Source organism: Drosophila sulfurigaster, chromosome X (genome assembly GCF_023558435.1).
Source record: "Drosophila sulfurigaster albostrigata strain 15112-1811.04 chromosome X, ASM2355843v2, whole genome shotgun sequence".
NCBI classification, from domain to species: domain Eukaryota; kingdom Metazoa; phylum Arthropoda; class Insecta; order Diptera; family Drosophilidae; genus Drosophila; species Drosophila sulfurigaster.
Window position 1 is genome coordinate 4,441,474 of NC_084885.1, and position 24,824 is coordinate 4,466,297.

Genomic DNA, 24,824 nt, shown 5'->3' on the forward strand with positions numbered 1-24,824 from the left:
TTGTTAATTTTTTTTATTGTATTGTGCCATTGTTTTTAGTTTTTTTTTTTTGTTTTGGTTGTTTTTCATTTTCCATATCGCGCACTTGACTTTTTTTTCGTATTTCTTCATTGTTGCTTGTAATTTGTTTTTGTTTTGTTCTTTTTGGTCTTTTTTCTGTACGTTGTTGTTGTTGCTGTTGCGTTTTTCCGCTCTTTTGTTTTGCTTAAGTTTGTTGTAATTTTTTTTTTAATTTTTAATTTGTGCGCGGAAACCTTGCATGGTCAAAGGACATTGAAATTGAACTTTTTCACGTGTTTTTCTCTCTTTATTATTTTTTTCTTTTACTTTTTTTTAGATTGCAGCTAAATTTTAAAGCTGTCCAAGGTCTTAGGAATAAATAGTTTTTTAAACTGAATAAATTACTTGAAAGTGCAGAAAATAGTTAAAAGATAATTTATTTTTTAGAGACTACAAAAATAATAAATTCAATCATTTTATGCTTACAAAATAGTAAAAAATATGCAAATAAAAATTTCCATTATTATAAAATATGTTTTAAAGATTTTATGTTTTCTAAAATTATCAATAATATGAAAATAAACTTTTCCATAATTACAAAAGATGTTTTAAAAATTTCATGCTTTCTAAAATTATCAAAAATATGAAAATAAAAATTTCCCAAAATACAAAAAATGATTTAAAAATTCCACGCTAAATATTTTCTGAGAATTTAAATTCAAACATTCGACAATAAAATGAAATATTTGCTCAGAATTTATTTTCATATTCATTTTTATTTATTAATTTCTCATTATTTATTTTCATTTCTCAATTGAAGTTGCCTGAAAATTTATTTTTAAATATAAAAAATGTAAATTTTTCTTTATAAATCATTTTCACATTTGTCATCGAAGCATAAAGAATAAAGTGTGAATTACGGAATTTGTTTTGTGTGTAATTCTTGATCGCTCAGTTGATTATTTTCCATAATTTTTCGCATCAATTTTCGCGTTGCGTTTGCGTGCGCAAATTTAATTTATGTGATTTTTGTGCGCCAATGCAAATTTACGCAACTCGCAGTCAGACAGACAGACGGACGGACAGACAGACAGACAGACAGAAAAGGGCAGGTGTTGCAGGGGGAGGCAGGTGACAGGCAGTCTGTGGGCGTGGCCTTTGCACGCTCAGCACGTTTATTCGCACTTAATTCGCACTTTTTGACACCTTTCGCGGTGTCCGTCAGTTGCACGAAGCCCAAAACCAAAAATAAACAAATTGCGTTTGCCAGAGCAGAGCCTCCCCAACCTTACCTCTCTCTCTCTCTCTCTTCCACTCTCTCTCTCTCTCTGTCTCTCTTTGCACTCTCTCTTTTATGGCCAGTGCAGTGCTGTCAGCAACATAATGTGCTTTCGAACGGCGCGAAAAATTATGCAAAATAAATTAATTACCAATTAAGGGTGAGAAATTGTACGGTAAGGGTTGGGAGGCTGAAGCGGGCGGAAGCTGCAGCAGCCACTTCAAAAGAGAGAGAGAGAGAGAGAGAGAGAGAGGGATAGAGTTGGGGCTCCCGATTTGCAGCTGTTGCAGGCATATGCAGCATTTAGCTGTGCAACAAGGGGTTGTAAGGGTAAGGGAGGAGGTTGCTGAGGGGTTGACGGGGGTGGAGGGGTGATGGGGCAGCTGCCAAACGAGGGCTGCTTGGCATAGCCGTAACGCGTTTGTCACATGAGCCTTGGCCACTAATTAGTGTCATTAAATGCGCTCCACATGACGACATGCGACAACATTTGCCATATTCCAACCTCTCCCCCCAAACCCTTCGAGAGGGTGCACAACCCCGATGCATAAAACATGACACAAAATTGCAGCAGTGGAACCTTGTCGCAAGTCGTAAACCAAATAAATAAACCATAAACATAACTGACCACAAAATCAACTTAATTTCAGACTACAGGCGCTACTTCAGGCCATAATAGTTCTACTTACCCACTCTATGGGAGAGGGGAATGAGGGGTAAGGGGTTAGGGGTTGGGGGGTAGGTTCGAGCCAGCAAGCGACAGTTTCTTATAACCAAAGTCACTTCCGTTAACTTGCGTGCAAACCTGTAATTTTCCCTCTTTCCGCAATTGGGGTTAAAAAGGGTTTAAACCCCCTCCCTCTTCACCCTCTTTTGACAACCCCTAACCACATGCATATGCATAATTATAGAGCCGGAACCGAAAAACGTTACGAAACGCAAACGCAAACGCTTCTTAAGCTCACAATTCGGTTTTTTTTTTTCCTTTCTTTTGTTTGTCGGATGCACAGAGGGCTGGACGTCATCCGCTTAGCAAACTAAACTGTGAAAATGCCGCAGGCCAACCTTTAGGGGTTGGGGGTGGCAGAGAGAAAGAGAGAGAGGGAGAGAGAAAGGGGTTGCTTGCTCTTTTCTTGCTCGCAGTCGAAATTTGAATATTGATTGGCTGTAATGAGCGCACTAGCCGCGCAATTAGTTTGCCCCCCTCTCGGTATCGGTGTCGCTTCCGTTTAACCCTCCCCTTGACCCCCTCCCTCTAGGCCAGTGTTGGTAAAGGCTTAACTGCTCTGAAAGTGGGCAACTTTCAACGAAAGTTTTAACGGCAATTATTTATCAAGTGCGTCGCTATTCAATAAGTAATTATAGTATTTTTACATCATTCAATTTACTATGCAAATATTTGAAAAGTGAATTTAATTAGTTATACAAAATACATTTCAAAAATTGCATATTCATTTCTCACCATAATATTTATTAGTACTTTATACACAGAAACAAAAAAACGTTTTAAAATCAAAATTATTTCTATGTCTAAATTGAACCAAGAAGGTTTATTCTTAAATCAAGACTGAAAATCTACTAAAAAATGTGAAATATATTTCTTAATCTCAAATAAAATATTTTTAAAGAAAGACTTCAATCAAGAAGATTTATTTTTCAATCAAGACCGAAAATCTACTAAAAAATGTGAAATCTACTTTTTCATCAAGAATAAAAGAAATAATAATGAAATAAATAAGAATTAAAGAAAGATTTTAATCAAGAAGGTTTATTCTTAAATCAAGATTGAAAATTTACTAAAAATCTGAAATCTACTTTTCAATCTCAAATAAAACATTCTTGAATAAAGATTTGAATCTTAAAATAAAATGTTTTTAATCTTAAAATGCAAATTTAGCATAAAATTCTAGATTTCAAATTGTTTTAACCTAAAAATCTAAAAATGAAGTTTATTCTTTTTAAGATTTGTTCAATCTAGATTTGTTTCTCTCTGTGTAGGGTATCCAAAAGTCGTTGTTAATGATGCGCTAATAGCATTATTTGCAGTCTAATTAAATAATTAAAAAATCGGGGTATTTTGCATACTTAAAGCAAATCGTTATGGAATGGCGGAATGGAACGCCAAATGAAATGGAATGAAACAATGCAGTCAAATCGTCGTCGGCTCAAATCGCTGGGAAAATCTATTCAAAAATTGCATGCAAATTGAAAAGCACTATTTTTTGAAGGGGGAAGGGGGAGAGGGGGAAATAGAAAAGTGGGGGGAAAATGTAATGCATAAATTAATTGAGAGAGAGAGAGAGAGAACTATGAATGCTGAATGAATGCGCTGTCGCCGATAAAATGCGGCATGTGGCAATGCCCCAGCAGAGCTTGCCACACAGACACAGCACAGACAGAAGCTATTGAATTGCATTGTGTTGCATGTGGCATGGCCAATGCCAAATGCCAAATGCCAAATGAAATGCGAATATGAAAACGTTGCCGGCGTTTAGCATTCAATTCATTTTGTCTAAACTAAATAACAATGCACTGTGTGGCATGCAACTTCTCTCTCTCTCTCTCTCTCTCTCTCTCTCCGCTGGCCAACGAAAAAAGTTGTTAGCTGACTTGGTCAGTGTGATTGTTTGGTTTGGTCGGCGTTAAATTTACATAAATTGATTTGATTGAATTTTTATGAGGCCGTCTCATGCCGCATGCCGCATGTTGCATGCCGCAGGCCGTCGAACAGTTGATGAGTTTTTGACACTGCCGCCCAGGCGACTCTCGACGTCTAATTAAAGTCATTGCCAGCAGCTGCATGAGCAGTTGCCTCATTCCCCTCCCGCTTGCCACATGCCACAGCCACAGCCACAGCCACAGTATGTGTGTGCCCCCAAGGCCATCGGGTCACAGTTGGCGCTACATGGCGGCGGCTTAATGCGGTGCATTTGCCCATAGACGACGACGCAGACAACCAACATCGACAGCGACAGCGACATATCGACATCGACATCGACACATGCCACATGCCACCACTGCCCCAGCAGCGTTTTTGGGGTTTCGCCCAGTGCATGGGGAAAAACGGCAAAATTTGCAACAAACTAAGTATTTAGCGCTTTGCTTTTTGGCCTCAATTGTTTTGGGCTCTGGCTCTGGGTTGTCTCTCGCTTGTGGCATGCCACACCACACCACACCACACCAGGCCATGCCATGCCAATGCCAATTTGTCATAAATCTCGTTATTTTAAATCGTTGTTGCCATTCTCTCTCTCTCTTTCTCTTTCTTCCTTGCACTGTTATCGTAACCGAGCTGCGGCAGTCAGCAAATTGCAACGTCAAAAAAAAACGTAAAAAGAGTGAAAAAGAATTGCACATCTGCCTCCTGTGAGGTTTGAACTCACGACCCCTGGTTTACGAGACCAGTGCTCTACCACTGAGCTAAAGAGGCCAGCTGTCAAACGCATGTCACTTAAAGCAGCCATGACAAGGACTCGCAAGACAAAGGCCTAGAACGCCCACGCGCACACTTAGCGCTCAACGATCTCAAAGCTCGTGTTTGATGCTAAAAATAGCTAAAACTGTGGCTTTGCAAATTCTTTGTGTTGAGATCGTGTCAAGGTCGGGAGTTAAGATATTTGCCAGCTGGCATTTAGGTTGTGTTTATGGCGGCCACGCAGACATCGGCTCGTTGGTCTAGTGGTATGATTCTCGCTTCGGGTGCGAGAGGTCCCGGGTTCAACTCCCGGACGAGCCCGCTTACCATTCCATTTTTTTTTTTTCAATTTAATAATAAAATCAATAATTGTAAAATATTTTTTTAGAAATTACAATTCTATAAATTACTTTCAATAACTAGAAACTGCATAATTTATATCGTCACTGTTTTTGGCTTGTGCATTTGTGTGTTGACATATTTTAGTGCGCCACCCGAAAGTATGCTACACAAAAATTGCATTGGCAAAATGTGATTTGCAAAAGCGCCGCCGTCTGTTAGTGGCATTGCTCAACACTGCCATGTGGCAGCTGCTAAATGCCGTTATGTTAGATCGTTGTCGAGCACTTGAGTTGTGACGCTTTTCGTTTTCATATTTATTTACGAATCTTTGTGTGTTTTTGTGAGAGCAGCGTGTAGCTTTGCTTTTTTTTATTGTGGCCATGTCGTTCTATCCCATTCATTTCGATTATACATTCACTGGCCACGAGCATTGCATAGATTTTCGTTGCGAGGATCATTTCATTGCGCCCGTAATACTCACAAATGAAACGTTCGACGGCATTGAAGTCTCCGAGTTACCATGCAGTGACCACAACAACAACAACAACAACAACAACAGCAATAGCAATAAACGCTTTTGCAGAGAGAACAAACGCAAAGAGTTAAACAGGAACTGGGCGAAAAGAATAACGCCTTCGATCTACGAAGACTATTTTCAGAGCATCAGTCAGCTTAATGTATAAAGCACGCTTTGCAATAAGAAGAAGCAGCAGCATAACTAATATACCTTTCTCTTTCTCATTCTTTGCAGATGATGACTATGGATATAACTAAAACTGAACCCGGACTTGTCGGGCTTACATCCAATCAACAGCAGCAGCAGCAGCAGCAACAACAACAGCAGCAGCAGCAGCAATCGGCCGGCAACATGAACAACAACGGGCAGAACAACAACAATGGGCAGAACAATAACAACAATGGTCTAAGCAATGGCAATGTTGTTGTCAACAATAACAACAACAACAATACCAACAACAACAATAACAACAACAGCAATGTGCAGAGCATCGCTGCGGCGGCGAACAACAACAACAACAACAACAATGGCAGCCAACTATGCGCCGGCTGTGGCAAGCACATCCAAGACCGTTATCTTCTCCGCGCCCTCGACATGCTGTGGCACGAGGATTGCCTCAAATGCGGCTGCTGTGATTGTCGCCTCGGCGAAGTCGGCTCCACGCTCTACACCAAGGGCAATCTAATGCTCTGCAAACGCGACTACTTGAGGTAATTTTTTATTATTCGATTCATTGAATTGCACTTAATTGCATTTAATTCTCTTTGGTGCAGATTATTTGGCAACACGGGCTACTGTGCCGCATGCAGCAAAGTCATTCCAGCCTTCGAGATGGTGATGCGAGCCCGCACCAATGTCTACCATCTGGAGTGCTTTGCGTGCCAGCAATGCAATCATAGGTGAGTTTTCTAAGCAGCTATATAACATAGATCTAAGCTATATAAGTCAACTGATTTATAAGCTATAATAGTGCAGGTCTTCATTCTAGTTTACTATAGCAGCTATATAACATAGATCTAAGCTATAATAGTGGAAGTCTTCATTCTAGTTTACTATTTTGTATCAGCTATCTGAAATTGTGCTTTTTAAGCGACAAATCTGATTAAACATCTTTTATCATCAATTGTAACTGACTGCTATGATAGTTTTGTAGCTGCTTGCTATGTGATAATGCTCTATAAGAGCTGCTTGCTCAAACATTTAGCTGTCCGTTGAGGCTTGTTCAGCGCAAATATCATAATTTCATAGTGCTATTATTATGATTATATTCAAGATCGAGACAATTGCAGACAAGCTTCTAAGCGTTTTCTATTAAGCTTCCCGTTCACTTGACTGTTTAGCAACTGTTTGTAACTGACCGCTACGAAAGTTTTGTAGCTGCTTGCTATATGACAAAGCGTTTCACTAGCTGCCTGCTAAATGTTTGTGATGTCCGTTGATGCTTGTTACAGCAACTTTGATAGCAATAAACATTGTAACTACATTTTGTGCTCATCACAAAGATCATAATGTCATACTGCTATTATTAAGATTATCTTCAAGATCGGGACAGTTGCAGACAAACTTTGAAGAGCTTTATATTAAGCTTCTCGTTCACTAGACTGCAGCTAACTGCTATACAAGTGTTGTAGTTGACTGCTATGCAATAATGCGCTATATGAGCTGCTTGCTAAATGTTTGTGCTGTTCGTTGAGGCTTGTTCTAGTTCGCTTTGTTTAATTTCTTAATTTCACCTTGCTTCTGCTTGCCAATCGCTTTTAAGGAACTGTGTGTAGTTGGCTGCTATGAAAGTTTCGTAGCTGACTGCTATGTGATAATGCGCTATCAAAGTGGCCTGCTAAAAGTTTGTGCTGTCCGTTGATGTTTATTGCAGCAACTTTTAGCGCAACAAACATTGTTACTACATTTCATCATTTCATATTGTTGCTATTAAGATAATCTTCAAGATAGGGACGATAACAGACAAACTTTGAACAGCTGTTTGTTAAGCTGGCTGATCGCTGTTTGCAGCTGATTGCTATGAAAGTTTTGAAGCTGCCTGCTACACACAAACTTTGAATATTACGAAACTAGGCACAAAATCACCCCTAAATAAATGGCTTAAAACACTTTGCTGCAGATCAATTTTAGTAATTTTTGCTTTCATCTAGCTACTATAAATCTAGACATAGATTTCTTTCTTATTTTTCTTTTACACGCATTGATTACTGATTACCAAGAAACAAATAGAATGAAATGAGAATCTGTTCAATATTGAGTAAGCATTAAAAAACGTGTCAATCGGTTATGCTGCTAAGTGTGATTTTTGATCTATCTTTCTATCTATCTATATATTTATATATCTATGTATCTATCTATCTATCTAGCTATAATTAATTAATAATTATAAACATCAACATATTATAGTTATTTTGCAAAGTTTGAATTTCTATTCGACTAATCATTATGTTAAGTTTAAAAAGTTTTGCAAATTTGGTGACCAAATTTTATATTCTAAAGTAAAACAAAACAAGTAAGAAAGCTACAGTCGAGTGTACTCGACTGTGAGATACCCGCTACCCATTTTGAATAAAAGCAATATATTTTGCGGTATTATTCTCAAAATATACCAAATATACTGCAAAAATACTAAAAATATACCAAATAGTATATGTGGTATATCGATATAGTACCGCATTCAAAATATACCATAGACGGCATAATATACCAGATTGTCAGCCAAAGCAACTCAGACCCCTAGTAAGTAAGCGTTTTTGCCCATACAAAAGTATTTCTTTAATAACTTCGACAATTTCTATTTGATCGCAACCAAATTTTCAGGGATCATAACTACTATAGTTATTACTGTATATACCAAAATTCGTAACTCTAGCTTTAAAATTACGCTTGTTATTCGATTTTTTTGATTTGCGGGGGCGGAAGTGGGCGTGGCAAAAATTTGAAACAAACTTGATCTGCGTGCAAACATAACAAATGCTGTCGAAAAAAAATGATAGCTCTATCTCTTATAGCCTCTGAGATCTAGGTGTTCATACGGACAGACGGACAGACGGACAGACGGACGGACGGACAGACGGACATGGCTATATCGTCTCGGCTGTTGACGCTGATCAAGAATATATATACTTTATAGGGTCGGAAATGCCTCCTTCTACCTGTTACATACATTTCCTGCCGGCACAAAGTTATAATACCCTTCTACCCTATGGGTAGCGGGTATAAAAATGAGTTGTTTGTTAGCAATTGCTATTGATAATTTTAGTGCAATATGCAACTGATTTCTTACCGAATACCTGCCGCTAAATGTGAGGCAATTGCGCATTTTTTATGGGCCATTTGCCCATCAACAGCAACAACTTAGAAACACACGCACTTGCCTCGAGAAATCCCTTTTTAATCTTTGGCCAATAAACATGGCCGAAATGGCACTTAGAATTTTATTATTATGCACAAACATCAGCAATAACAACAACAAATTGACATCATTTACAAGCTGGTTGTCGTCGCCAAAAGGGGAGAGAGAGAGTGGGTGGGTGGTGGGAAAGCAGGGTAGAAAACGGACGGAAAGCGGAAAGCGAGGGGAAAGAAGTGAAGTCAACCCCTTAAGTGCCATTGGATTTCTATGAAAACCGCATAAATTTCCGTGGCATATTTGATTCCATCTCATCTTAACCCTTTGGGGTGCCATCAAGTGGCAACTTGCCGATTGCCGAAGCCGAAGCCGAAGCGCATTTGGTTTTTTGTTGTGCCAAAATTTATTGCATTTGGCCAATTTCTGGAATGTCACTCTGGAGAGTTTTAAAGTTCAACGTGCGAGCCTCTCTCTCTCGGACAATATATATTTATATATGTATGAAGTTTTACTCGTTTTTTTTTTGGCTTGCTGTTGGTCTTGCTTTCTTTTATTTTGGTGCCCTTTGCATTAATAATGCCGCCTCAGTCGTGCCACATGCCACATGCCGCATGCCCCCCACATGCTGCACAACGAATCGCATTAAATATTAAAAATGCCGCCACACGGCATTGGCCATACACCAAAAAATATTGAAATAAATGTTAAAACATATTGGCATATTGTTAAAAATCGCAGTTCCCCTTCCCCTTCCTCTTTTCCTCTCCCCTTTCATGCGCTGCTTTTGTTTGGCATTGTCGAAAATTGGCTTTAAAAATGTAACAGCAACGGGCAGCGGGGCTGTGGCCGGAGTTTGGGGCAACTCTTGTGGCATGTGTTGCAGCTGCAGCTGCAACTGCAACTGCAGCGACTAGTCAACAATTGAAATATATATCGAGCGTTTATTCAAATTTTTGTAAATTATTTTAATGCACGCTAGAACTAATTTCATTTTTTTATGCTAATTAAATGTTGTGAAATATTCAAATTTACTTTGGTCAGAGTTTATTTAGTTGTAGCTACTAATGCATAAATTAAAAATTCAGAAAAATAATATTATATTATTATTTTTACAAAATGCAATAGCAACATTTTTGTATTTATATTTGTATTTTTGTTTACACTAAATGCAAGTAAACGTAAAATATAAAATTTTCAAATTTCAAATTTCATTATTTTACTATATTTCTCAATTGTACATATTTCCAGAAAGTTGCGAATTTCACAGAATTCTAATTTTTTGCTTTACTTTGAGCTAAACTTGCCGATCGTTTGACTGTTAAACTGTAGCTGGCTGCTATGAAACTTTTCTAGCTGCCTGCTATGTGATAATGAGATACAATAGTGATCTGCTAAAAGTTTATACTGTCCGTTGATGCTTGTTCTAACTTTATTTATTTTATATCACTTCGCTTTGCTGCTACCTCTGTTAAACTTGCCAATCGCTTGACTGTTAGGTCTGTAGCTGGCTGCTATGAAAGTTTTGTAGCTACCTGCTATGTGATAATGTGCTTTAGTAGCTGCCCGCTAAATGTTGATGTTTTCTCTTAACTCATTTTGTTATCTGTTATTTTAACAGACTGCTAATAGCTTGCCGATCAGTTAACTACAATATTAACTGTTAAGCTGTAGCTGGCTGTTGTGAAATCGATTGAGAGCTATAAAAGCTGTCTGCTAAATGTTTGTTAATTTCTTGATGCTTGTTTCAACTTCATTTGCTTTACTTCACTTTGCTATACTTTAACAGACTACTAACAGTTTTTTGTTAAACTTGCTGATCTCTTGTCTGTAGCTGGCTGCTATGAGAGTGTTGTAGCTGCCTGCTATGTGATAATGCGCTCTAGTAGCTGCCCGCTAAATGTTTGCGCTCTCTGTTGATGCTTTCTCTAACTTATTTTATTGTATTCCATTTCGATTATCTGCTATTTTAACAGACTGCTAATAGTTTGCCGATCACTTAACTGTTAAGCTGTAGCTGCTGAGCTATAAAAGCTATCTGCTAAATGTTTGTGTTGTTTCTTGATACTTGTTCCAACTTCATTTATTTTATTTCACTTTGCTTTGTTGCTACTTTAACACACTACTAACAGTTTTTTGTTATTCTTGCCGATCGCTTGACTATTAAGCAACTGTCTGTAGCTGGCTGCTATGAGATTGTTGTAGCTGCCTGCTATGTGATAATGCGCTATCAAAGTGGCCTGCTAAATATATCTCCCTTCCGTTTATGCTTGTTGCAGCAACTTCAATCGTCACAATCATTGCAACAGACAAAAATATACAACTCGTTGTTCGTTGCCCGTTGAGGCTAATCAATTTTTTACGTAAATTAATTCAATTGCCGAAAAAGTCATTGAGGCGTGGCCGCATCGCCAGCGGGCAACTCTTGCAACGATTTTTGCAATTGTTGTTGTGTTGTGTGTTTGGTCGCACATTTCACATTAAAAATGCGGGCCTTCACTTGCCACACACTGAAAGTCGCTTTGCATGTTTTTTTTTTTTTTTTTTTTTTTGTATTTACTTTTTACTTTTTTTTATTGTTGAGGTAAAGTGCATCAAATTTGTTGTTGTTGCTGCGTTTTTTTATTTTTATGTTGTTGGTGAAAAGTTTGCATAATTTCCTGTCGCCAGCATCGATGACGTCGTCGTCGTCGTCAGTTGAGTGGCAGCAACGCAAGGGGAAGGGGAAGGGGAAGTGGAGGGCCAGCGGAGCGCGAAGTTTGCCAGCGAATCTTGTGCTGGAGACAGCGAGAGACAGAGAGAAAGAGTAGGAGTGAGAGGGACAAGAACAACGTGCGCCATTTTTGCAATTTTTGTATTTCCTGTTGACAATTTGTTGTTGGTCTTCGCTGCCCGGATGTGCGAGTTCCACACACACACACATACACACACACACACACACATGTCTGATGATGTGGTGTGCATGTCACAGGTGCGTTCAATGCCAAAAAAAAGTTTGTTTGTTGCTTTTTTGCGTTGTCCATACTTTGTTGACTCGACTCATTTTTTGTTGTTTTGGTAGATAAACAAAGCGTTTTTCATGTAGACGACACACACCCACACACATACATGCAGGCACACTCAATATGCCACGCCTCCTCATACACACACACACTCCCATTTGTAGTCAGTCCGTCAATCGATTTGCTGCTGCAACGCTGCTGGCAGCCAAAAAATCAAAAATACAACGAGAAGAAAAAGAAAGAAAGAAAAACGTTGACGTAAATCAAAAGCCAAATTTCATATCCGCTGTAAGTCTGCTGTAAGCTGCTTTACCCCTGCCCCACCCACCCCGGACACTGCTCCACCCCTGGGGTACACTTCTCCCTTCTTCCCGCTCTTATCTTCTCTTCTCTCTCGCTCGCTTGCTGCCACAGATGGGGCAGCATGTAGTACTTGTCAAACACACAAATGATGTTGCACTAGAAAAAGCGTCAGCAATGACGACAATGCCAACAAGCTGGACTTTCAACTAGCAAACAAAAAGTAAATGATATAGATAATAATTTGATTTAATTATTAAGTTTAACTGCTTTATCGAGTGTTCCATTTATGATTAGTTTAAGTTACCTTTCTTGTTGCTAGCAGATTACTGATTTAATCAAGACGAAATTCTATAAATCTTAAGAAAAGAAAGAATATTCATACTTTCATTGGCGCAAAAAAGTATGCTATGAAATTTTTATTTGTTTTTGTACTGTTTATGGAATACATTTTATGGAGCCACATTTTTGACATTGGAAAATATAAATAGCCATTTTTTGTTTAATATTTTCACAAGATTACTTTGACTAAGCCTCCAAATTTGCACTTCCATTGAGTTTAGTATTGCGAAGATGAAGTTAAAGCATCGATTAGTATTGCTAATAAAATAATGTAAGGTGCTTAAAATATATGTATTTAAAAGTGTATATTTATACTTCTTAAAGAATAATGTAGCCTGATGCAAAATATAACTTTAAAAATCCTAAGTAAAACAAGTAAAAAAACTACAGTACAAAAAACACCATATACTAAAAATATACTAATTAAAATACCGCAAACATTCTAATATATCGATGTCTATATTTGGTATATTGATGTAGATGTAGACCATATACTAAAAATATACTAATTAAAATACCGCAAACATTACAATATATCGATGTCTATATTTGGTATATTGATGTAGATGTAGACCATATACTAAAAATATACTAATTAAAATACCGCAAACATTACAATATATCGAGGTCTATATTTGGTATATTGATGTAGATGTACATTGAAAAATATACTAAATTTAAATACCGCAAAATATCAAAAATATCGATGGCTTTATTGATATAGTCTCACATTCAAAAATATATTAAATTAAAATCCCACAAAAATACTGAAATAAACCAATGACTAACTTTGGTATTTTGATGTATTGCCTCATTTAAAATATTCTGAAAATATTGTAAATAAAAATACCGTAAAAATTCTAAACTATGCTATATTTGGTATATTGATATTAGTCCCTAATTCAAAATATACCATAACGCGCAAAACATACCAGATTTCAGTATAAAGTTCAGCTTCAGCGGGTATACAGATAATCTTGTATGTCAGTATATATGTATATAGGCAATATTCAAACAAAATTTATTAACAAAAGAACTTTAAAGATATTAAACACACAAGTAAAAACATAACTGAAAATATATAGGAAATATTAATCAATATTTTTATTCAAAGCTTTATGTGGAAGAAATATAATGAATATTTTTATTCAAATGAGCTGTTCAAAAATATTATCATAAGGAAAATATGAAACTAAAAGCTTTATGTATTTAATTAGTGTATTCTCTAGGTCGGCTAGCGTTGCCTTCAACTCTTGGTCGCTTTTTCTTGTTTGCCTTGTAATGCGAACTGTGCTCATATTGGGGAAACTGTTGCGGAGGCATCGCAACTTTTGCCATGTGTGGGATGGATGCACTCTGGGTGTTTGCTCGTTCTTGTCATCCTTGCACAGGTGCTAACATAAATATTTTGACAAAGGGCTTCAAGTTGCACCCACACACAGAGGGAAGAGAGGCAGAGAGGAAGAGGAAGAGAGAGGGAGAGCGAAAGCGACTTCATTTGCAATCGGTTGAATGCACTGCACTCCACTGAAGCGGAACTTGGGAGTAAACCCGTCTACTGCTGTTCCTCTTCCTGTGCTCTTCTGTCGTTTTCTTTTTTTTTGGCTTGGCCAGATCTCTGTGCAGCATTTCCTGACATTGCAGCGACATTTTCAAATGCTTATCTGACTTCCTTTGCCACTGCCACAGAGCGTATATTGTGTGTCCCTTAGCTTGTCTTCAGCTGGACTCCTTTTGTTTCTGACAACTCGGGAGTTTGCCTCAAACAGTTGCCAGTTACCTGTTGTCAATTGACGTCTTTGTTTGTCGGCTTGACTCGCCTCCTTTTCACTTTTGCTCGCTCGCTGGTTTAAGCATCTGGAAAAATCGTTTCCAGTTGCCAGTTCCTGTTGCTGCACAGCGTTCGTCAACTTGCTGCCAACTTGGAAAAACTCTTTCACAGCAATTGTGCTCAATTGTGTAATACAACATTATTTAAAGCCAAAGACTCACAATTAAACTTTTTGTTTGAGTTTTTTTTTAGATTTGCAGAGGCATAAATAATATTAATATGTTTAGGTATAAATTTAGGATTTTACTTAGAATAAATTTGCACAACTTCATAGTTTGCTAAGTTGTGGATGTGAAACTGCTAATTAGAATATTGATCAATCAATGACTTTAAAAAGTAAACTTGAAATGCGACCTTAAGAACTGTTCTCAGATGAATTAAATCGCTTTTTTTCGCTCAATTCCACTTCTTTTTACAATTTCCGTGTCAAATTTAGGCACACAACGGTTGCTTAAAACGGTCACACTTAAATTTGCGGCATTTTCGAAAATACATTTGTTTTGCACGTCATTTATTTCGCTCATTTGGGAACAGTGTTTTACTTAAGTAACTTTCTTCAACATAGAATAACTCGCAAGCAATTTAGTTGTTATGCTATGAGTAATAATTAAGGAAGAAAATCGGAGCTTATTAGAATATGATTACATTTTTGTTTACTTTATATTTAAGATAGATTTAATGATATTTCTAATTGTTTAGACAGAAAAGCATACAAGTTTACTTAGTTGAATATTTAGAGCTATTTCACTCGATTGCACTTACAATATATTATATATACCTCAGTAAAATTGGGATTTGTGTAAAACTTATTTTTGATATAACGGTTTACATATATCAACAAATTGAGGTATCCTTAAACTTTTTAGTTTCTCAGCAATAAATATTTATTTAGGTGTGCTGACATGATACTTCTTTAATATATAAATTCGGTATATTTTGTACTCTATGGTATATTTCGAGTGTAATATATTAATATATTAAATTATCTGGTATATTGTAGTATGTTTTTTGGTATATTTGTCGAATATGGTTTTATTGAAAGCTTTCTCAGTTGTTAAATGTACGAACAGATGGATTACATTAAGAAAACTTTGTTGACTTTCCACAAAACTTGACTAACTTTTGTGTTCTTCTTTGCAGATTCTGCGTTGGCGATCGCTTCTATCTGTGTGAGAACAAGATACTCTGCGAATACGATTACGAGGAGCGTCTGGTGTTCGCCTCCATGGCCAATCATCCGATGCTCAAGCGTCACGTCTCCTCCCTGGGCCAAGGCTCACCCACCGGAGCAGCGGGCGCGCAAGGAGCTGCCGGCGGTCTGCTGGGCGGCGGTCCCGGGGGCGGCGGTGGCGCTGTCAATGGCGGGGGCGGTGGTGGTATGGTGAATGGTCCGCGCACGCCGGGCGATCACAACAACAACAACGGGCCACAGACACCGACTGGCGGCGGCGGCGGAGGCGGCGTTGGATCACCGTTTGCTGCTGCCGCAGCGGCTGCAGCTGCCGCCGCGCATATGAAGAATCAACTGGGGGCGTCCAGCTAAAATAAAGCCCTGGGCATGAGCAGCAGCAGCAGCAGCAGCGTTGGCGGTGGCGGTGGCAATGGGAATGTCAACGCTGGTCAGCAGTTTTATGGCTCAGCTGGCTTTGGGTTGCATCATCAGCAGCAGCAGCAGCAACAACAACAGCAGCAGCAGCAACAGCATCACCAACAGCAGCAGCAGCAGCAGCTCATGGGCTTGGGCATGGGTATGGGAATGGGCGTGGGCATGGGCGTGGGCGTGGGCGGAGTGGGAGGCGGTGGCGGTGGCAGCGTCGGAAGCGGCTGCAAACGCTATCAGCGAAAGTTTTACAATCGCAACTAAATCGCCCCCGTCGAGAATCTAGACAAGCAACCACGATATAGTTATCGACTTATCGATATATAAATATATATATATAGTATATATGAAGTACACAGATTGTTTGTGTAGTTATGCCTAAAAATGTAAAACCATAAAATGTTCGTTTCGCTTTGACTGAGTTAAAGTTTCTTAGTTTATAATTGAATATGTTCTCATTTCTCTCACATACACATCAAATCTTATCTATAACTACTTACTACTATGTATGTATATCCTATATGCTACACGACTATATAAACAGCATATAAGTTCTCTCACACACACAAACAAAAACAAAAAACAATGTTCATTGAATCCATTTAACAATGTAAGCGACAATATGCAACTTTTACTTTATTTTTTCTCTCACTTTGAACACATGTAAATATTTTGCGTGCAACAAACACAAAATACAAATTTAGTTAATATGCAAATAACAAATATTGTTACATTTTAAAGATACCAAGTTTTTTTTTTATCTTTTAAGTCACGCATCACCGCTTTGTATATCGAAATCGATATATAAATAAACACATTTATATAAAGTATACATAAATATAAATATACATTTTTTTTTTCATAATTTTTATTTTTTACGCTCGAAGCGTGCGGTGCCAAATCTAATTCAAAGCAGTGCCAAAAAAAAAAAAAAAAAAGAATGCGGCATAAAAATTCAAATTTACTTGAGAAGAAAATGTAACTTTTTTCAAATGGTTTTACTTATTATTTAATATGTTTATTTCGAAAAACGAAGAAAACAGAAATAACTTTGTAATAATTGTTAAACATCCCCACCGACCAATATACATAAACAATTATATATATATATTCTTTTTTTTTTGATAATTTTTAGTTTCTTTTATTTATGTGTCGTTTGCTTTTAATTTATCACCATTTGGAATCGAAAGCCGCCAGATGTAAAAGTGTAAAGTGGGAAAAGAGAAGCAAAGCAGATTCATTGGCATTTTGTTAATGTGTAAATAACTATATTTAATCATTTTCTATATGTGTACAATAAACGATTAATTTTCGCGTTCATTTTGAAGTCTGTTAGAGCCACATTGTTGATTATTATTTAAGTTTAATTAGTGCGCGAGGCTAAAAGATCATCATCAACAACAACATCAACTCTATTTTTTTTTGACTAAATGTAAAAAAAACAAGAAAAAAATTAAAAAAAAAGATAGAAATATAGAAAACAAATAAGTGAAATATATAAGAAAAAAGAAGATACGTGTATAAAACAAAAAATGAAACTAGTTACAATATAAATGTATTTATTAATATGATATAAACCCAATTTTTTTTTTATTATCATTATTATTATTCAATATGCATATTTAATGTCAGCACTCATGCGATTCCATTTAATCTATAAATATTACAAGAACTAAGCGTTAAATTAACTACAAAAAATACAAAAATTTTCACAAAACAAAAAAAGATTAATAAACTAGCAAAAATATTAATGTGTAAAACCAATAAACAAAAAAAAAAACATAACAAATTTAATCGTGTAAGCAGTGAAAAGAAAAAACCAAAGTGTGGATAAGCAAAAAATATATAAAAAACAAAATACGAAAAAAAATAAAATAAAAAGAAAAAGAAAACTATTCAAGATGTATGCATTAATTACATTATATATGATATATGATATAACAATACCAACCTACGTCTATAATCATAAATATAACTAGTATGTTAAATCAATGTAAAATGCATAAGCAAAGATTTTTTTTATTGCGCAACGTATAGAATCAAAACAAAACGTAAATATTTAAATATAAATAAAATAAAATACAAATATATATATATATGTATATTAAATATTTAAGATACGCATACAATGATATAGTACCGATTAGAATGGCATGAATATGAAGAAGAAGAAGAAGAAGAATGCGCAGTGTTGCGATCAATTCTAGATAAACGCAAAACAAAACCAGAAAAAAAATCAAAAACTGACAAAAAAATAAAAACAACAAAGAGAAGAACAAAAACAAAACAAACAAAAAACACAACAACAACAAAAAAAAAACACATAAAAACCAATCAAACATAAAAATAAATGTAATTAACAAACATTTGAAAACAAAACTGATTTTTAAATTGGATTTGGGAATGAATGTGGCAAAAACCACTTCGAGAAGATGGATTATAGAATGGGATTATAATCGTTGGTGAGAAGAAATGCTGTGAAGACTTTTGTTATTGGAAAAGAGTTTCATTTCTAACTGCATTAATGTCATTTAGGATAAGTGCATCAATAAGTTGAGCGGCTATTTAGAGTACTTCCTTCTCTAATCAATATTCTTGTCCTAAACAATAACTCCAAAATAATTTTATTGCCATTTTGCTTCAATTTGTGTAGTATAACTTATTCATCGGATGTTGAGCATCAATATGTCGTTTAGTGGCCTCAACTATTGCTAGAGTTTTTTAATTTTGGGAATGAATGTGGCAAAAACCACTTCGAGAAGATGGATTATAGAATGGGATTATAATCGTTTGTGAGTACAAAAGCTTTGAAGACTTTTGTTATTGGAAAAGAGTTTCATTTCTAACTGCATTAATGTCATTTAGGATAAGTGCATCAATAAGTTGAGCTGCTGTTTAGAGTACTTCTTTCTCTAATCAATATTCTTGTGCTGAACAACTTTTCCAATGTAATTTCATTGAGACTCTACTTTTATTTTTGCAGCTTAATTTATTCATGAGATTTTAGGCACCAACATCTCGCTTAATGGCCCCAACTATTGCCGTTAATTTTTTGATTTTGGGAATAAAATCATAAAATAAATAAATAAAACACTTGGTAAAAGTGGATTATATAAATCTGTTAAGAAACTTTATGATATTTGTGGGAAAAACACTTGAAAAAGAGTTCTACTTTTAACTGCAATAATGTCGTTTAGGATAAGGGCATCAAGAAATTGATCTGATTGTTAGAGTACTTGTGTTGAATAAGTTTTCCGATATAATTTTATTGCCAATCTGCCTCAATTCCTGCAGCTCAACTTATTCATGAGAGGTAAGGCACTAATATCTCGTTTAATCGCCTCAATTGTTGCCGTTAAGTGAATATAACGTAAAGCAAAACTTCCTCTTAGTATTTTAATATAAAATAATGATAATTTGAACAGTTGAATATGAAATATGAAGACTGCAAGGCTCAGTAGCTGAATATATCGTTCTTGGATTTAATAATTGTTAAAATAATGACAGAAAATTTAATGGTTCTTATATTTGAAACACTTTATTTGAATAATACGAAAATGGCTACAGATTAATTTGACCTTTACTACTTAAGCGTTTTAAGGTTATGAAACTCAAGCTTAACTAAGATTACAAATTTTAATGAAAAATCTATAACTGCATTAATATCGTTTAGGATAAATGCATTAACCAGTTGAGCTGCCTTTAGCTGCTGATAATATTCATTTGTTGAACAACTTTTCCGAAATAATTCTATTGCCATTCTGCCTCAATTTGTGTAGTTCAATTTATTCATGAGATGTTAGGCAAAAAATATCTCGCTTAATAGCTTAAACCGTGGCCGTTAAGTGAATATAACGTATAACAAAACTTCCTTTTAATATTTTAATATGAAATAATGATAATTTGAGAAGTTGAATATGAAATATGAAGACTGCAAAGCTCAGTAGCTGAATATATCGTTGTTAGATTTAAGAATTGTTAAAGTAATAACAGAAAATTTAAATTTTTTTATACTTGAAATACTTTAAATAATATGAAAGGGGTAAAATATTAAGCTAATGAAACTAAAGTTGAACATAATATACAATTTTTAGTAGAAAAAGTGTATACATTTTTTTTTTATATTTCATATGACATTTCTGAAACAAAGATAAAGTTAATTTTAAATAAGTGTTGTTTAATATTTCAGAAGCTTGTTCATTCCACTTTAGAACACAATTTTTAGTGGAAAAAGAATGTACAAATTATTTAATATAACATTTCTGAAACAAAGATAGAGAAAGTTAATTTAAAATTAGTGTTCAAGTTGTTAATACCTCAGCGATTTGTTTAAACTTTGAAGTACGCAGCGATTCAACTGGGAGCTATCAACATTATCCCGAGCCGAGCTGTATGACAGATGATGCATATGGCATGCGGCATGTGGCATGTGGCATGTCGCTTTCAACATTCATACTCTTTGCGTGTATGAATCGAACTTAAACTCAATTGCAGCTGCTCTTGTTGTTGCTCTTGTTGTTGCTGTTGTTGTTGCTGTCAATTGGCGTTTTGTCTGGCTCGTTGTGCTTGACATTTGTTGACTCTTTCGCTTTGACAGCCATTAATCACGGCATTGTTGTTGCCAATTTCAAATCCACACGCAGACAGGCAACGGAGGGACACAGACTGATAAATGATGCCTCATATTTTGGGAGCTGGCTGCAATTGAAATAATAAAACGTTATCACCCCAACCTCTCTCTCTCTCTGTCTCTCTCTCCCTCCTTCTCTTGCTATTTTTGGGCCCATTGATTAATGAAACTTTAAAAGCGAACACGCGTCCTTGTTGTTGTAAGTAGCTATTGAGCTTTTGTCTGCTTTTTGAGCGGATGCGCGCAACTAAAACGACCGCAAAACTTTTCGATAAGCGATCTCTTCTATAGCAAAGTTTTTGGCGTCTTATTGGTTTCACTTCGAGACGCTGCTGCAGGCCATAACAATAAAAGTCATTTATAGATTTCGATTTTGCCTCGCATATGTGGTGGTTACCCCCCACCCCACTCCTCCCGTTGCCCCCTTCAGCGCACTTCTCTCCCAGAGGGAGACACAACTTTGACGTTGCATAGTTTTAGGCTGCTTATCAGCACTTTTGTTTTATTGTATGCGGCTGCTGCGGCGGCGGCTTCTGCGTCTGCTGTTGGTTTGAGGTTTGCCTCGGGGATGAGTCCACACAGCAGAGGGGAAGAGGGGGGTGCGTCATTTGTGCCTTGCCTTTTGTTTCGATGCTGGTGTCATAATCAGTATAATGCTTATGAAAATGTCTTTTGTGCCAGTTTCGCTTATCAGCAGAATGTCCTTTTGTTTATGGCCCTGTCGCGTCGCTTCGCTTTGCTTTGCTTCGTCCTGTGTCGCCGCTTTCATCAGAATCTATAAAAGTACAAGTAATGTTTCAATTTCGCACGCTTGCCTCATTTACTGTGTGTCAATCACAAAATATTCTATGAAAAATGTAACAAATCAACAAAATAAATGCACTGCGAGAAACGGGTGATGGAATAAAGAAGTGAAGATTTGAAATACATTTATGTATTTAAGCATTACATTAAAGAAAAAGCAGTGAAAGGAACGTAGTATAAATTTGTAAACGAAGAAGTATATACAAAAACCTCATGAAATTTGCACATTTCAAATAATAATCCTGCCATAACTTGAGCGACATTAAATTAAATTAAAACTCTCTGATTGGAACTGACTTTGAAGTTTTGTAATTTAATTTTAGTTTAATAACACAAAATTTGTTAAAAACTAAATTATTGCTTTCTATTTATTTAAATTTTATTTATTTAAGATCTAGAATTGTCATGTTAAGTTTATAAAATGTTGTTAAAATGTTCAAGTAAAGTAAAAAAACAACAAAAAAATTTTCAGTCGAGGATGCTCGACTGTTATATATTTTGAGTAACAGCAAAATAGTGTGGTATATTCTTAAAATATACTAAATTAATATACCACAAAAATACTAAAATATACCGAATGTTTGGTATATTAATATAGTAGTACATATAACAATTACTATAGAGTGCAAAATATACCAAATTGTCAGCCACAGCCAAAAAAGACTTTTTTTTTTGCAAAATAAAAGAATTTCTTTAAAGACTTCTTCTTTTATCTGACCGCACAAGAATATATATACTTTATAGGGTCGAAGATGACTTCTTTTACTTAGGGATAGCAGGAATACAAATAATAGTTAAATGTTCGAATGCTATTTCAATATTGTTTTTAATTTTGAGGTGAATCAAATAAATAATAATCATGTTAACTTCTGAGTGTACTTATTTTCAAGCGAATTAAATTGCATGAATTTCACTTAAATCTTTAATAAAAAAAAAACAAGAAAAAGTGTGCACTCTTTATTAAAAGAAGTTTTAAACTCGCTAACTCGATCTTATCGAATTCACTTCTAAGCTCACATATTTAATAGCTAATTAAACTGTATAAATCACTGGCAAAATCTTCAATTTTAATACCAAAACCAAATGACAAAGCATAATACTGCAGAACTAACAAAGAAATGTATAGAACTTACAATCTAGTTTAATTTTTGAAGCCAATCAAATAAAGAAAAAACCTTGTTTAATTCAACTCAGAGTGCACATAATATATAATGAGCCCCAGAGGTGGCTCCAAATGCTGAATGCTGAATGCTGAGCAAGATTGGCATTTTTAACTACAGATTTGAAAGTCAGTTGAGAACAACAACTCATGCTCTGCATTTGTGACTCCTTCTCAACCCTGTGCAGAGGCAACAACAACAACAACAACAGCAATAATAAACAAGGAAACCAACAAACAAGCAAGTCGAGGGTTGGAACAACAGTGTCAAGTGTCCATCGTTTTAATTTAAAACAAACAAAAGCATTGTTCAAGCAATTAAAGCCATAATTATTATGATTATGGGGCTGCCATGCTGCGCTCCTCAGCTCCTCAGTGGCACAATCGTCAAATCCTTAATACGCAACCCCGAACCCTTTTGGCCAGGTGCAGGGCAGAGAGAAGATTAGAGAGGGGGAGGAAGGGAGAACACTTGACAAATTCCGCGCTGCCGCCGCATGCTTAATTAAATGAGTTTGCGCACAACTCTTTTCATGTTTTAATTACACAAATACTCGGCATAACTTAGCTGCCTTCTGCCTTCTGCTTTTTGCCTTTGGCTTTGACTTTGCTTTGACAACAATCGCCAAATGCAATAAGAAACTGAAGAGCTGAAGAGTGATAAAAATATGCATAAGCTAGAAATTTTGTCTAAGCTTACGGCATTTGCTTTTGCTTTTGCTTTTGTAATGCGAGCAACTTCAAAGCGAGAATGTCCTCAAATTTCAACTTGTCTCATTCTCACATTCTCATCCTCATTCTCATTCTCAGTACACTCGCATTACTCTTCACGAAATTATTTGTTTAATTAGCTCAGCTCCAAAATTTACTTTCACATTCAGCTAATCAAAACCAAACATTTAATACAGTTTAGTATAGAAAAAATGCCTTGAATGAGAAATTAAAACTATTTTTGGATGTGTTTTTCTTTTCTATATACAATATATTAAGTAACTTATAACAATAATTTTTACCAAAGTTAAACAAATCCTTTGATAAACTGAACAAGATGTTTCCCAATTTCTACACTAAACTATTTTATAATAAATTCAAAAATTGTAGTAGAAATATTTCAAACATTCAAGAAGATATTTTAAACATTTATCTTCCATTCATGGTTTAGATAAACATTTTATGCGGTTCAACCAATATGAATAAGTAAGAAAGCTACATTCGAGTGTGTTCGACTGTGAGATACGTGCTATCTATTTTGAATAAGAGCAAAATATTGCGGTACTATTCTCAAAATATACCAAAATAATATACCCACAAAAATGCTAAAAGAAATATTAGGTTGGCCAAAAAGTCTTGCGGTATTTCCGATAGGTGTCTTTGCAAGCGCGTAGTTCTAGTTCTATTTATCGAATCGGTTCATGCGATACCTTTTTGGAAAGCTCTTTTCCCGCGCTAACACGTGTTTGATTTATTGTTGTTTGTCTTGAGTCGTTCGTTAGTTATAGCGTCACAAACATGGAGCAAAATAAAGAGAAAATACGGCATATTTTACAGTACTACTACGATAAAGGCAAAAATGCAACTCATGCTGCCAATAAAATTTGTGCAGTTTATGGACCCGATACAGTTTCCATTTCCACCGCACAACGATGGTTTCAACGTTTTCGTTCTGGTGCGGAGGTGGTCGAAGATGCGCCACGGTCCGGAAGGCCTGTCGTCGAAAATTGCGATAAAATCGCTGAATTGATCGAAACAGATCGGCATAGTAGCGCCGGAGCATCGGCCAAGAGCTGGGCATGAGTCATCAAACCGTTTGAAACCATTTGTAGAAGCTTGGATTAAAAAAAAAAAAAGCTCGATGTGTGGGTGCCACACGACTTGACGCAAAAAAAAACATTTTTGACCGTATGAATGCATGGGAATCGCTTCTGATTCGCAACAAAATCGACCCGTTTTTGAAGCGGATGGTGACTGGCGATGAAAAGTGGATCACTTACAACAACGTGAAGCGCAAACGGTTGTGGTCGAAAAGCGGTGAAGCTGCCCAGACGGTGGCCAAGCCTGGATTGACGGTCAGGAAGGTTCTTCTGCGCGTTTGGTGGGATTAGCAGGAATCATCCACTATGAGCTGCTTCCCTATGGCCAAACACTCAATTCGGACCTGTACTGGACCGCTTGAATGCAGCACTCATGCAGAAGAGTCCATCTTTGATCAACAGAGGCCGAATTGTCTTCCATCAGGACAACGCCAGGCCACACA

General features: G+C 36.2%; 2 protein-coding genes and 2 non-coding genes across 5 annotated transcripts in view; 3 read left to right on the plus strand and 1 right to left on the minus strand.

Annotated features, from left to right (window-relative positions):
- LOC133847040 (paxillin-B) overlaps nt 1-16,057 on the plus strand; it is a 78,151-nt gene extending 62,094 nt beyond the window's left edge. The window contains exons 1-4 of one of the 2 annotated variants that reach the window (XM_062281785.1): nt 5,328-5,713; nt 5,788-6,263; nt 6,327-6,452; nt 15,518-16,057. In XM_062281785.1, coding sequence (XP_062137769.1) covers nt 5,417-5,713; nt 5,788-6,263; nt 6,327-6,452; nt 15,518-15,920 — 1,302 coding nt within the window. In that variant the 5' untranslated portion in view covers nt 5,328-5,416 and the 3' untranslated portion in view covers nt 15,921-16,057. Of the gene's footprint in view, nt 1-5,327; nt 5,714-5,787; nt 6,264-6,326; nt 6,453-15,517 lie in introns of those variants that run through there. The other variant, XM_062281787.1, reaches the window with a different exon arrangement.
- Trnat-cgu (transfer RNA threonine (anticodon CGU)) lies at nt 4,638-4,709 on the minus strand. The gene has a single exon. It is a non-coding gene; the product is annotated as a tRNA-Thr (tRNA).
- Trnap-cgg (transfer RNA proline (anticodon CGG)) lies at nt 4,944-5,015 on the plus strand. Its single transcript has one exon. It is a non-coding gene; the product is annotated as a tRNA-Pro (tRNA).
- Nucleotides 15,936-17,835, plus strand: LOC133847041 (homeobox protein abdominal-A-like). Its single transcript, XM_062281788.1, has one exon. It carries the CDS (start codon nt 15,936-15,938, stop codon nt 16,239-16,241), a length of 306 nt encoding a protein of 101 aa, XP_062137772.1. The 3' UTR covers nt 16,242-17,835.
- The last annotated feature ends 6,989 nt before the right edge of the window (nt 17,836-24,824 follow it).

Excerpts from the sequence above, each read along its gene's own strand:
- LOC133847041 (XM_062281788.1), top strand. The coding sequence starts at position 15,936 with ATGAGCAGCAGCAGCAGCAGCAGCGTTGGCGGTGGCGGTGGCAATGGG.